Source organism: Lates calcarifer, linkage group LG4 (assembly GCF_001640805.2).
Source record: "Lates calcarifer isolate ASB-BC8 linkage group LG4, TLL_Latcal_v3, whole genome shotgun sequence".
In the NCBI taxonomy this organism is placed as follows: Eukaryota; Metazoa; Chordata; class Actinopteri; family Centropomidae; genus Lates; species Lates calcarifer.
This window is the reverse complement of record NC_066836.1, coordinates 8,103,334-8,116,916: the sequence shown is the minus strand read 5'-3', so window position 1 is coordinate 8,116,916 and position 13,583 is coordinate 8,103,334. Positions and strand designations below refer to the sequence as shown.

General features: G+C 40.6%; 1 protein-coding gene across 3 annotated transcripts in view; it reads right to left on the bottom strand.

Moving 5' to 3' along the window:
* Window positions 1-110: 110 nt before the first annotated feature.
* myripa (myosin VIIA and Rab interacting protein a) overlaps window positions 111-13,583 on the bottom strand; it is a 28,019-nt gene continuing 14,546 nt past the window's right edge. The window contains exons 5-17 of one of the 3 annotated variants that reach the window (XM_018677804.2): window positions 11,298-11,378; window positions 9,501-9,622; window positions 8,179-8,259; window positions 7,741-7,884; window positions 7,381-7,516; window positions 5,797-6,404; window positions 3,546-5,432; window positions 3,268-3,324; window positions 2,809-2,988; window positions 2,131-2,292; window positions 1,237-1,335; window positions 1,072-1,132; window positions 111-931 (exon numbers count right to left, since the gene is read on the bottom strand). In XM_018677804.2, the coding sequence (XP_018533320.1) occupies window positions 918-931; window positions 1,072-1,132; window positions 1,237-1,335; window positions 2,131-2,292; window positions 2,809-2,988; window positions 3,268-3,324; window positions 3,546-5,432; window positions 5,797-6,404; window positions 7,381-7,516; window positions 7,741-7,884; window positions 8,179-8,259; window positions 9,501-9,622; window positions 11,298-11,378 (3,632 nt within the window). In that variant the 3' untranslated portion in view covers window positions 111-917. Of the gene's footprint in view, window positions 935-1,071; window positions 1,133-1,236; window positions 1,336-2,130; window positions 2,293-2,808; window positions 2,989-3,267; window positions 3,325-3,545; window positions 5,433-5,796; window positions 6,405-7,380; window positions 7,517-7,740; window positions 7,885-8,178; window positions 8,260-9,500; window positions 9,623-11,297; window positions 11,379-13,583 lie in introns of all 3 variants that reach the window. The other 2 variants (XM_018677802.2, XM_018677806.2) reach the window with 2 other exon arrangements.

Sequence of the window (13,583 nt, the reverse complement as noted above, 5' to 3'; positions counted from 1 at the left end):
TCACAAGGAGGAATGTCATATTTGGGTGTCATTTCCTCATCTCAAAAATACAGTATAAATTCCTCACCATTGCACCACCACCCAAACAGGGCGCAGACTGTTTTCACTGCTGTTTGCAACTTCTTTTTTTATTTTCAGTACTTTAAAAATGAAGGCAGAAAACAACATTTACTGATTGCTTTGCTGTTCAAATATGTACACTACGACATCCACAACCATGGAAAATACAGGTTTATAGTATTCATTATAGACATGATACAGTCTAACAACAATTTTCTAACATGCTATAATTGTTCCCATGTATGTGTGATCTGTATATTTATATTATTTTAAAAACAGTGTAAATTGCAGGTTTTATCCAGTAACTGACTGTACTGCTGTGTAGCTTTACTCATTAGTGAGTTAAATGTACAACTAATGGTGTTAAAATGAAATCTATAAAAACAATTATTCATTCTTTTTACACATACTGTGTAATATAATAATTTCACCAGAATTATCTACTTGTTTGGAAGTCGTTTTAAAGTTTAAAGTTTTAAAACTCAAATGTTAGATTTTTTGTTCTGACATTTAGTCAGCTGAGGATTCACCTGCTTTGTCTACATACATTTGATCAATGCTGACAAAATTTCAAAACTGTTCTTGTCTTCGATCTTAAAATAAAGTCTTTTATCTTCTGTACATTTCTGACAACATGATACTAGAATCAGTAATTTCCTGCTCTATCATTGATATACACGTAGCACATCTACACAAAATCTACATACAGTACTTGTGTCCCATATTATTTGAGGCATGTTTAGTGAAGGATGAAATTAAGGCAAAATGGATCTTTTAAGACTGGCCTGTAGGCTGCAGAGTCACAGGGTTAAGGCACTGCTGTGTTGGAGGTACTGCAGCGGTCCTGGGCCGGTGATTTAGGTTTCTTTGTCTTCTGAGAAAAAAAATGAACAATGTAGAAAAGAACAATATGTATTAATGTCTGCAAAACATTTAACTGACTTCAAAATGCATTTTTACAAAAATCTGTATTGTCCTTGATAGAATTTGGTCAAAGAATGTGAGTCTTACCTTTCACTGGTGGTGCAGGTAATCGCCTCCTCAGTTGCCTTGATGAATCCAGGGTGGCAGGCTGTGAAAAAAAAAAAAATGCATTCGTATACAAGGTGTCTGACATGAAGTTCAGGTGGCTTCTCTGAGCACTCTGTGATAAAATGTTTAATGATGGTACTGTACCATAACTGGAATGGTCCTGGTCTTAGTGAGGCGTGAGTGTACGTCCACATTGAGGCCTGCACTCTTCAAGGCAGCAATTCTTGCAGAGATGTCCCAAATCTGCAGCAGCAACACAAACAAGTTATACAGCACAGCAACATGCAGCAGCAGCATCATCATCATCAGTTCTGATTAACATCAGACTGTTGTTGTGGCCGTTTTTTGACTGCTCACTAGTCAGTGTCATGCTTTCAAAAAGTATCACCTTATTTCTGATACTTGAATTTTAGAATACATTCTTCTTTATTTAAAGCAATGTCATTAGGAAAATCAGTGTTGTAAAAAGGACATGGCTGTGTGCACCACATAGCACCGTATGTGGTCAAAGGTCACTGTGACAAATCGTGTCTTGGGCCATATCTCGAGAGTTTACACATTAATTAACTACAACTGGACTGACTGGCAGAGGCATACATCTGCAACGTGGTAATTCTACTTCAAAACTCAACAACTTCTGGTCAGGTTGTCATATAATTCATAAGCAACACTCCACAACATCTCATTAAAAATTAGCTTGTGTGCCCAAGAATGAACTCAATAACTGATGCTGAGATTTTATTAAAATCTGTTGTGGATATTCACATTCCAGAGACGATAAATGAATACATCTTTGGTGTCCTAACCTCTAGCACCACCTTCAGTCCAAAACTCCACTGGCAAATTACCAATAAGTTTACTAAGCACAGCTACACATCCCATAGGAATGGTCTAACATGGAACTCTCCTCTTGCATCGCCTGCAGAAATCATCATCACACAGCTGCCAAACCCAGTGAAGTATTTAAGTCTAATGTTGAGCAGTGGACAGTTTTCTTCCATCTCTAAATTTATTGGTGCATGTCCAGCTTCAACCCACCTGTAGTTCAGACTCCTGGACCTTGGCGGCTGCAGATGCCACCTGCTCCTCCAGGAAGGACAGCTCCATGTCAGACGTAGAGCTGTTGATTCCCCTGGCACACTCCTCGAGGTCGTTCAGCTCCGCCTCCAGACTGTACACCGAACCAGCTGCCATGTACACCTGCGGCATACGTCCAGTGCAGCAAACAAAACAACAAGTGTGATTATCTAGCATGAACCTGTTTTTATACCTTGTTATATCGTTGATTTTTGCATCCTCACAGTTACTTAAATGCAGGGGAACTTAACTCTTTTGTTTTGATATCTGAATCAACAACCTGCTGGATACAGAGCATGCAGAACAATGCAACAGGAAGTAAAAGTGAATATCTTTGCACCTTAAAACATGCAGACTGCCCAAAGTGAACCTGGAAATGAATATAAGGTGACTCCTTTAACATTTATTGTTACTTTATGATCAGTTAATGTGATGGTTTGTGAACTGATCAAGCTTTTTTCCTAGGAAAAAAATTAATGTGTCCAAAAATGAAAGCCTGAAATAATGAAGCATAGTGTATCTAATATACAGTGTCTTAGTCATGTTCATGGTAATCTTAATAGTACAATAAAATTTCTATATACTGGACTGTACACAGTAAATAAATTGTATAAAAAACTGATACAAAGCCAGACTCACATTCTCCTCCAGTCTGGAGAACTGTTGATCCAGCTTCTTGGGGTCAGTGTTGGGGGGCAGTGAGGTGTGGGAGAGTCGGGCGACGTCTCCTCCTTCCACTCCCTGCAGCAGCTCCTCGGTGGCGTTGAGCACCTTCAGCACCTCAGTGGTGATGCTGCACAGAGACGCCGCTGAATACCTCTGCAGTACACACACACATTAAAGCAGATTACACAGCTGAGTGGAGGAGGAGCCTCTATCATATCTGCAGTGGATAAAACATCACATTAACAGAAGTACAACATCAGCACACAACATGAGTACACAAGCAAAACGAAATCAAAATACAAAACTTAGATACGATTTTGCGTGAAAGAAAAGTGAGAAGAAAAAGTGCAAAACTGCATCTTGGTTGGCAACAATCATCTGCATCATTCTCCACCACGTTTCGCTCCCACAGGAAAACAAGTTCACTCTCACCTGCTCCAGAAGAGTCGATATAAACTCTAATGTTTTGTAAAGCTCCATGTCACTACCCTACAGCGCACAGAAAAAAAGAGAAGAAACAGAAGGGAGGAAGCAGGGCAGACAGAGTGGTGGGAGTTAGCAGAGTTAGCAGACATAGTTAAGCAATTAGTTGCAGTGCAGTGAATATTTTCCAGCAACAGGCTCAACATTGTTATTGTTAAACAGATTGACGTCTCTCATCTAAGTTACTCAAGGAAAGTATCAGGAAGAAAATGAGCTGTGGTGCTTACATTCTGAATCTCCTCTGGTGACAGTAAACCCTCCTGAAGAGAAGATGTGCCGCTCCTTTCCGTGTCGCCTGCACTTTTTTCTTTAGTTTCCTCTTCACTTTTTTGCTCTCCCTCCTCCTCTGCCTCTGGCCGCTCGGTCGCCATCTTTCTTCCTCCATCCTCAACTTCCTCCACATCCACTTCTGTTCTTTTACACGTCTGATTCGTCTCAAGTGCTAAGTCTCCTCTTTCCTCTAGATCTCTCTCGCATTCTTCCTGCTCATTTCTGCTCATCAGGTCCTTTTCTCTGGAGGTATCTCCTCCAGTTTGCTCAGTTACATTTTCTCCTGTTCCCTCGCTCACAGCTGACTCTGCCCTCACGTTGTCGCCTCGACTTTGAGACTCTTCCTCACTTCCTGTCTCCTCTGATGTATGTGCACTTTGTACATCATCAAGCTTTTCTTTGAAACCATTTTCTCCCCCTGTTTTAACACTCTCATCAGTTTCTGTGTCCTTCAGCTCTCTGTTTAGTCTCTCACTTTCTGCAGCTTTATCCTTTAATGTTTCTACCTTTGTATCCTCTAAAGTCAACATGCTGCTGACTCCTCTGTCTGATTCTGCATCTTCCTCTTTGCTGTGTGCTGCTGCCTCCCACTCCCCCTGGCCCTCTTTGCTTTCTTCAAACTTTTCCTCTCTTTGTCTGTCCTCTCTCTTGTCGTTTTCGTCTGGCCACTTTGCCTCTGGCTGATTTTCTTGCTCCGCTCTCATTATCTCCTCCGTTTTCTCTGCTTCCACCACTGATTTCAACTTCATCTCTTCATCTCTTTCCTCCATCTCAGTCTGACCATCCAAAACATTCATAGCTGTTGCTTTGTCATCACAACTCTCAGTCTTTGTTTCCTCAATTTCATCCCTCAGATCAAACATCCTCACGTCCAAATCTCCGAAGGATTCGCTCCTCTCCGCCGCTCCCACCCACACTTCTGGCATCTCAACGTTGATCTCCATCCCTCCTTCTTCTACCTCCTCCTGCTCTCCCTCTCCCTCGTTCTTCTCGACTCTATCCAGCTCATCCTCAGTGGAGGAAAACTGAGAGGCGCTGACTAGGCTGGCCAAATCGCGCAGCTGGGCGGCCTGAGCAGATTTTCCTGCCTGTAATGTCCACAGCGCCTCGTCGTCTATCACTTCCTCCCTGTCCTCTCCTCTGCTCACTCTGTCCAGCTCGTCCTCTGTGGATGAAAACTGGGTGGCGACTTGGTTAGCTAATCTGCACACTTTCGCAGCCAGTGCCTCGCTCCTCCCGTCCTCCTCTTCTTCTTCTGTCTTCTTCTCATCGACGCCAACTCTGTCCAGCTCGTCCTCTGTGGATGAGAACTGTGTAGCTCTGACTTCTTTCTCCAGCCGACTGAGTTTATAGGTGAGTCCTTCTGTCCGCTCCTCCTCTTGGTCTTTATTGTCTTCCTCCATATCTTCATCCCATTCTCCTGAACTCTGGCCAACTTTGTCTCCCTCATCGTCAGTAGAGGACAAGCACGTGACTCTGGACTGTGCAATGAGCCTGAACAGTTTGTATGTCATCTCTTTGACATCTCTCTCTTCCTCCTCCTTTTCATTCTCCACTCTTCCCTCGCCCGAGTTGATCTCCATCTTCCACGACCTTTCATCCTCCCCTCCTTCCTCCCTCTGTCCATCACCATCAGAGCGTCCTTCTTTGACGGCGGGGTCAGAAACTCGGCCGGCCAGCTGCTGGAGCTTTAACGTGAGATCCTCGTTCATCTGATTGGCTCGGCGTGCAGTCGCGTCACTCTGGGGGCCAAAAGGTCCGGGGGTGGTGGCTCCACAGGTCAAAGTTTCGGGCGTCACAACATCAGAAGCGAGTTGGGATCGGTTGTCTTTTTTGTTTAAATCCTGTGAATGCAAGAAGTCATGGAGGTTAAAAACGTATTTCTGTGGTGAATTACACACACTCTCCTCTAATGCAGTTACCAATTTATTAGGTTCACCTAGCTTAAACTATTAAGTCCAACTCAATAGCCTTTCATGGTCATTTTGGCAAAAACTGTAATCCAGACATTCATGAACCTTTAAATATGTTATAATAACAAAATTTCACATTTATTTAAAGCTACTTTAATAGAAATCATTATTTTTTGATTAAGCTCTTCTCTGCTCTTAGTATTTGCCTCTTGAATGATCAAATGTATTATTAATTAATCATTAAGCGATTCATTTCATCTCATCAGTTTGTAATTTAATTTGATTTATTTCTTACCGACACAGGAGAAGAAGCCATGTGCTTCTTTTTACTCTTCCTTTTCCTCTGTGATATCCTGACTTTTCCCGTCTCCAGCTCAGTGGCCACACTGTCCTCCTCGTCCTCCTCCTCCTCCTCCTCCTCTTCCTCCTCTTCCTCCTCTTCCTCCTCTTCCTCCTCTCCTGCTCCTTGTACATTAAAGTTCACATCAATGATACTTGTCCTTCGGGATGACGAAGGTCGTCTGATCTCCGCGGGCACCTTCCTTTTCAAAAGAGCAGACAGAGGTTTATTAGGCTTCCAGTTCCCCTCAGAGTCCGACAGCATGTTATCTCTGCTGCCTTGGCGGCCCGACGACATCGTGTCCTGAGCGTCCTGCAGGTTGAAGTTAGAGTCTGTCATCATCCTGTGGATCTCGTGGAGGGCGGCGCCCCAGGAGCTGTCGGGCTCAGGCTTGGTTTTGTTGTCAGAGCCCATGCGTTCGTAGGCGGACACCACTCCGGACTCCCTCTCCAAGGCACTGTAGACCCGGCTCTTCTTTTTGGTCAGCAGGCTGGGACGAGACAGCTGGGCGCTCTGCAGGGCAATCCAGTTCCCGTCTGGGCTCTTCAGCACCGAGGACACACCTACATATGCAACATAAACAAACAAAAACAAACACAGAGGAGGCAGGTATGAGCTGGCAGACTTTTAACGTATACCTATATCACACCTCTTTAAGCCAGTGTATGTTTTTAATTACTATCAGCTGAATATTATCATTCAGTCATTACTTAGATTAGGTGAACTTATATTTCATATTTCAAAAGGAAATATTTTATATTTCCTTTTGTAAAAATCATTTATTCCACACCATGAAATTATCACATATTGTAGATGTTCTTTGTCAGCTCGTTCCAGTTCTTTGTTGAATCTATGTGATGTTTTTATCATATGGATTCATATAGATTTTGGGGAGCACTAAGTAACAAAGTTCGCTACATTCTACATTCTTCCAGTAAAGTAAAATATATTTTAAAAATAAGGACAATTCAAGTAGAATCTCTCATTCTGTGACTGCAAAGACTCCTTTAGTACTCACCTATAGTTTCAAGTCAAGAATTTGGAAAAGACAAAGACCACAGTTAAAGTTTCTAGCACTGTCCCAGAATTCATACATGAAACTCACTTTTTAAGTAATATGTCAGCATTGTGATATTTTTCCAAATAACAACATATGACACCTATATACACCTATGATATATAATACACTTAATATCATGTGAAACAAACTGGGATCGGAGGAGCAAATTTTGGAAGGAGATACTCCAGTAACAAGGCCACGAAGAGCCATAATGAGATCTAATTCTAAAACATACTAGCCAGTGTAAAGAGGCTATAACAAGTGTGATGTGGTTATGATTATTAGCTCTGGCTTGTATTATAAGAAGTGGCTGTCGCAGTAGACAGCCATCAAAGAGTGAAGAGATAAACACATGACAAATACTAAATTCTATACACATTTCTCAACAATTCAACCCAACATATGTAGTATCTTTAAAAATTTAGGGATCTCAGCTAGAATTTGACATAAAGTTCTGCAGGTTTAAACAATGATCTTACCAGCGTTGTCCAGCCGGTCTACACTCTTCCAGGCAGAAAGAGTCGACCCACTGCCTTCGTTCTTAAATGCCTGCGGAGAGTCTTGTATCAGACCTGGAGAGTCATTGTCCACCAGTGAAAAGGCAGAGTGTGACCTCTGAGGAGGAGAGAGATCAGACAAATTTAAAGAGTTTAAAGTTGAAAACAAAAATGACACTTCTGTTACTATGTGTCACAGTCACCTGCTCCAGCGTGTCTACAATCATTCTGTGGGAAACACTGGATGCCAGTAATGAAATAAAAACACCAGCAGAGGTCAGCATGTGTCACCGTACAGCTGAGAGGATTTCTGATGCAGGTAAACGCTTTTTTATTTTTTACCCAGAGGCCTCGTTGGTGTTTGAGGGAGCTGGAGGCTGGATCACAGGTGGACTGATGATGATGGGGGTCAATGTTTTGCTGGAGGGCCCAGTCCTGGTTGTACTCTCCCCTCATCTCAGACAAAGTCTTCCTCCTATTAATGATCTTACACACACACACACACACACACAGACATAGACAGAACACAAATAATGGATGTTTTTCCTTATTCAGAGCAGATTAGTGGATTTGCTTTATTATTTGTAGGAGGTATGAATCTGGACACCCTGCAGAAAAACAACAGTGGAAACCCCACTGGGTGTAGAGTTGAGTGTTATGCAATGGCTTTTCACACACAGCAAATTACCCTAATTACACAATATAAAACATCTGTTACTATGGAGACTGAGTGTTTGTAGCTCAGACATGTATCATTAAAATCTATCTTTTTTTTCTTACTTTTTGCACAATAGTTTTGGCCAGTTCCTCAATGAGCTCTGCTCTGTGCTCCCGCAGATAGTGTGCCTCATCCTGCTTCTCCTAGTAAACAAACAAACAAACACACACAAATAAGGAAGCTATTCAGCACCCAGCACACACTATAAGCTGATTACTTCTCTAAATAAACACTCTAAATATACATATTTGCTGTGCTCAGTTCTAAAGCTTTGGGATACTTTAACAGATTAGTGACAAATCTTTTCTAACATACACTGGTATTTTTGAAAGTGTCTGCAGAAGCAGAAATGTACTTTGGGACTGAGCGTAAAGATAGCATTACTGGTGTCATAAAATATTTAAAGAATGTATTAAAGTTGTCGGCACCGATGATGCCTCTAAAAAAACATCATGAGATCTGACCCAAGGAGCTGGGATTAATTGCAGTTCGTATAAATGGCCCATGAAGTATAACTGATCAGCGCTGAGCGCTAAGAAAAGTTACATGGTGTTAAATAATGACCCGACTGATACAAAACATTGTAGTTGTTTTAGCATTACTTTGTAGTCATTCTGAATCTCTTTGTAGTTGTTTTATGGCTCCTTGTACTTGCTATGGTTCCCATTGTGTCACTTTGTGATGGTAGTTTTGCTTCTCTTTGAAGTTGTTTAGTGTCTGTTGTCATTTTGTGTCAATTTAATAATTTTGTGTCTCTTAGTTGTTTGTTCGGTGTCTATTTATAGCTATTTTGTGCATCTTTGTAGTTGTTATGCCTCTCTTGATGGGTGTCATGCATCTCTGTGTAGTTGTTTTATGTTTCTTTGTGTCCTTTTGTGCCTCTTTGTTGTCCTTTTGAATATATTTGTAGTTGTAAATCTCTTTGTAGCCATTTTGTGTGTCCATGTAAAGGATATGCACTTATGACATAGGACCGCATGTTCTGAAAAATCATATTATAGGCCTATGATTCTTATTATTTTGAAATTGTTTGAGCCTAACAATGGAACAGACATTGTTTTATACTGTGGTATTAAATTGTCATTTTGACTGCAGGATAATCCTTATGGTTTTCATAATCTGATTCAAAGAGAAAAAACAGACAAGTCGGATTTAGGGGAAACTTGATGAAAAAAAATAGTAAAGGATGTTTAACAAATTACAGACCAATAAACAGGAGCATACAGCAGCACCTACAGTACAATATTGTCTGAAATTGGTTACTTTTCACTCTACACTATAAATTAAATTTTTTGTAACACAAAGTGTATAGACAGGAAATTTTACTAATACATGGCTTTTTATAATAACAGACTATTTACCAGACATGAGAAAAATTATTAACCTGACTGATGGCGTCGAACTCTGCCTTAGAGATGGCGTCGAACTCTGCCTTAGAAATGGCCTCGTCTATGGCCTCCTTTGCCACCTGCAAGGCCACAGTGAGCGTCTCAGCCATGCTGTGCTCTGAACACAAACAAACACAAATAATCACTTGTTTTGTCATTAACTGAATTACCCTTGAAGTAGAACCGAAATCAAAGCAAAAACATGATTCACTCATTCAAATTACATAAAACAAGAGAGAGTAATTGCATCCTTTTCAGTTTAATTTTGTTTTCAGGTCATGCATTACTGATCTGTTATTGCCTCATTCCTGTCACAGAGCCACTACAGACAGAGGCATGACCATCAGGCTGCTACAGCTTCTCATTCATGTTTGCAGTCACTCATCCTGTTAGTGCGGTGAACCAAGAGCGTGAGGAGAAGTGAGGGCTGAGTGGGACATGGAGGAGAGAGCAAATGAGACTAACACAACTGTCGCAACTTGCACCAAAAGATTACTACCATCATCGTTTAACAATTCATTCTCCACTGCTTTATGTGCTTTATGGCCAAGTATTAGGTGCATGTCTGCACAGGTAGGAATAAATACTAAATGAGTTTATGGATTTGTGAGAGGATTGTTCAAATAACCTTGAAGTGGATAATGTGGCCTCAGAAGGTCACACGTGTTTATTTCTTATGGAAATGGAATTAAGTGTTCACTGCAGAAAGGCTGGATTACCAATCAGGCAAAGAAGGCGACTGCCCCAGGGGCCTCAAAGGTGTCAGGTTCACTGAGTGGCAAGTAGTTTGTGGTAATTTAATTAACTGATTTAATAGAAACTGACATGGAAAGGGTCTTAGAACAACTCCAAAAATTTCCCTATTTATTACCTCAATCTTGAAGCCCTTGATTTTGACACTGACCCCCCCATCTCACAGAGGGGGGTCATATCTGCCAATTTAACATGAGGACATAGGCAGAAGCTCCTTAGCTTTATAGGATAAAGGCGGGGAACGGTGGGAAACCGTTAGTTTGGCTCCATCCAAGGGTGACAAAACCCTCTAAAGCTCCCTGATTATATGCTGTATCTTGTTTGTGTAATCTTAAAAACTGAAATGAACAGAGCTTTAAGTCGATCAGGTGGACCAGATTTTGTTATCTTTCGACACAACCAGTCTAGCTGCTTACCCTTGTCTTCAGTCTTGCTGTGCTAAGCTAACCGTCACCTGGCTATTGCTTCTGGTTAATTTACAGATCTGAGTGTGGCAATGATCCTCAGACTCTCAGCAAGAAACCAAATATTTCCTAAAATGTCAGACTTTTGCTTTAATATATTAGTTGATATTATGATAGCATGGTGCATATTCTTAGACAAATGAGTGTTTAATCTATTTAAAACCAGGCTAAACTGGGGAACACATGGATTTGTGACAAGGGGCTTACAACTCATTTTCTACTGCAGGGCACCTTTGAGTTAATCTGGCCCTGGAACTTAAAGATGTATTAGTTATACTACTTCAGTACAGCAACTAGGATGCTGTTTCTACACAATTTATCTGAACATTTCATTTGTATAGGATCTTTACTTCTTTATTTGAAAGTATGTACAAGTGTCACTGTAAAATGTCTTGATTGTCTTATTTTTGATATTTGATATATTGCAGAATCTTGTAATCCCATGTGGTATGATCCAGATATCTGTATTACTGTATATTTGTAAAACTGTATTAATGCCACACGTCCAAGGTGGAGTTTCACAGAAGAAGAAAAAACAGTAAAAAGGAAAAGTGAAAACATCAAACATGTCTGCACCTTCAGTTTGTCTGTAGAAGGTTGAGTCGCTCCCACAGAAGCTGCCTTCATTGCAGAGGCTCCCCTCACCCACACTGCCTTCTGTAAACACACACACACACACACACACACACACACACACACACACACACACACACACACACACACACAACACACACACACACACACAACACACACACAGATGTGGAAAAGAATGTGAAAAGACAGATTCTGTACATTCCCATGGATTTAACCCAATATCCTGAACCTGGATCAGGGTAAACTTTTAAATTTGAGTGTAGATTAAACATCACTGAGTGTGTCACTGATGGCAACAATTTAGTGAATCAAATATTATCTATATAAGTTCCATACTAACAATAAATGTCATAGCAATGATCAGAATTACTTTCCGATGTTATATAGCACATGTCAAGTACAATCTCATTACATAGTTTTTATTCATGCATAAAACTGAAATGAATCATGTTTCAAAATCTGATTATTTTTTTTCTTTATGAGAGTAACAACATGAATAACTGTGGAACCTAATTTGCAGTATCTCTGCCTTTCAATATGTAGTACATTTTAAATACCAGTTGATTTCAGAGTTGGTGATTGGGCTGCAGAGAGCTCAGTCATCCTCCAGACAGTTTCCCCTTCCAATTCTGAGCCTTGAGCCCTTTTCACATCATGTAAATATTCATGCAACAATGCGGCCATTTGTGGTTATATAAGTGCATTAGTGAAGCCTTGTGTGTGGCATTACCAGGCACTGGTTCAGAAGTACAGTAGATCACACAAGGTCACTTCCAATCATTTTAAGGGGCAAAGAGAGGACTTAAACCAAGTGATATGAACTGTAGATTATTTTGGAAATGCAGCAAGCACTCTACTTTGATTCTTTGAGCCGTTTCAATGCTAAAACCTATAGCACAGGCATGAGTTCACTGATGTGAGATATTCTGTACATGAAGACCAAGTCAGGATCTTTGTTCTTTGAGCATGGATGCTGTTGCGGCTGCAACCTCCTCATAGACATGCGTGCCGACATCTGTGTTGTAACATCTAATGAGTCAGGACACATTTGGCCCCAGCACAGGGACATGGAAAAGACTCATGACCAACTCATTTGCCTCTACCGCAGCAGCTAAAGGTTACAGTGTTCCTGAAGGCACTGTGAGACTCTCAGGATGGTGAACTGACAGTGGCATACATGAGTATATGTATGTCACTGTATCACGTTTCAACACAGAAACACAGAACAAAAATGTGCAGTATATGATGGCAGATTTACTCAGATAGAATCATGGTAGTTAGTCATTTTTGATACATTATAACGTTTCAATTTTAACCAAAGATCCTCATCAGAAGCAGATCTAAAAATGACTCCTTCACTGGTGAACATTTGTTTAAAAATGCAACCTGAAATCATTGAGAGCACGATAAGCTGTATTGTCATAATGTCAGCACAATAACACACTGTCACAGTCAAAATACTGATCAGATTAGCCTGAAGAGCAACATTCCCATCTCTGATGAATGATGATTGATTGATTTTTGTCCTTTAGAGCTAAAACTCCCATTTACATCATAATCAAGTCTTAAGCATAATAATTTTGATTGTTTTCTTATTTTTTATTTTGACGTTTTCTTTCTTTCATTTAAATCATTTTGTGACCGCTCAGATTCATCAAGTGACCTCTGGTTGTTTGGAAACCATTGTCTGACTGATAATTGCGTTTTCTCTCTCTGCCTCTTTGTGTTGTTGCTTTGTTGACTTAGATTTATTTATTTAAATTTTAAAAAAAGACAAAAACAGAATGATAAAAGAGCCAAATGGCTGCAAGTTTAATAAAATACTGATTTATGTTCTAGCATCGTTTTGACCTCTGACACGAGCAAATATGATTTTTACAACGTCTGCGCGTGTTCGCCCATTTCCTCAGCTCCTCTGGGTCACTGCTCTTTTGCTTTACTCTTTATGGGAGGATAATATCTCTGAGCACAGTTGAGTCACTGGGCTGTGGTGGAAAATGTTTCACTGCTCCATAAACCTCACACGACGATGCCTATACCCACAGCTTTTAGCTCCCCAAATGTCAGCTCTATTAATTCTGAAGCTATTCATGCCACTCACATTGTTCTTATGCAAAGTAACATTAGCATGAGTCAGACTGTGCAGATCGGATTTGGCAGCTGAATAAACACGGCTGAAGCAGCGCAGGTCAGTCATAAACAAATTAAAATGTATGATACAGTGTGTGTGTGAGTGGAAAATGAAAACAGAAGCCACCGAAATCAGAA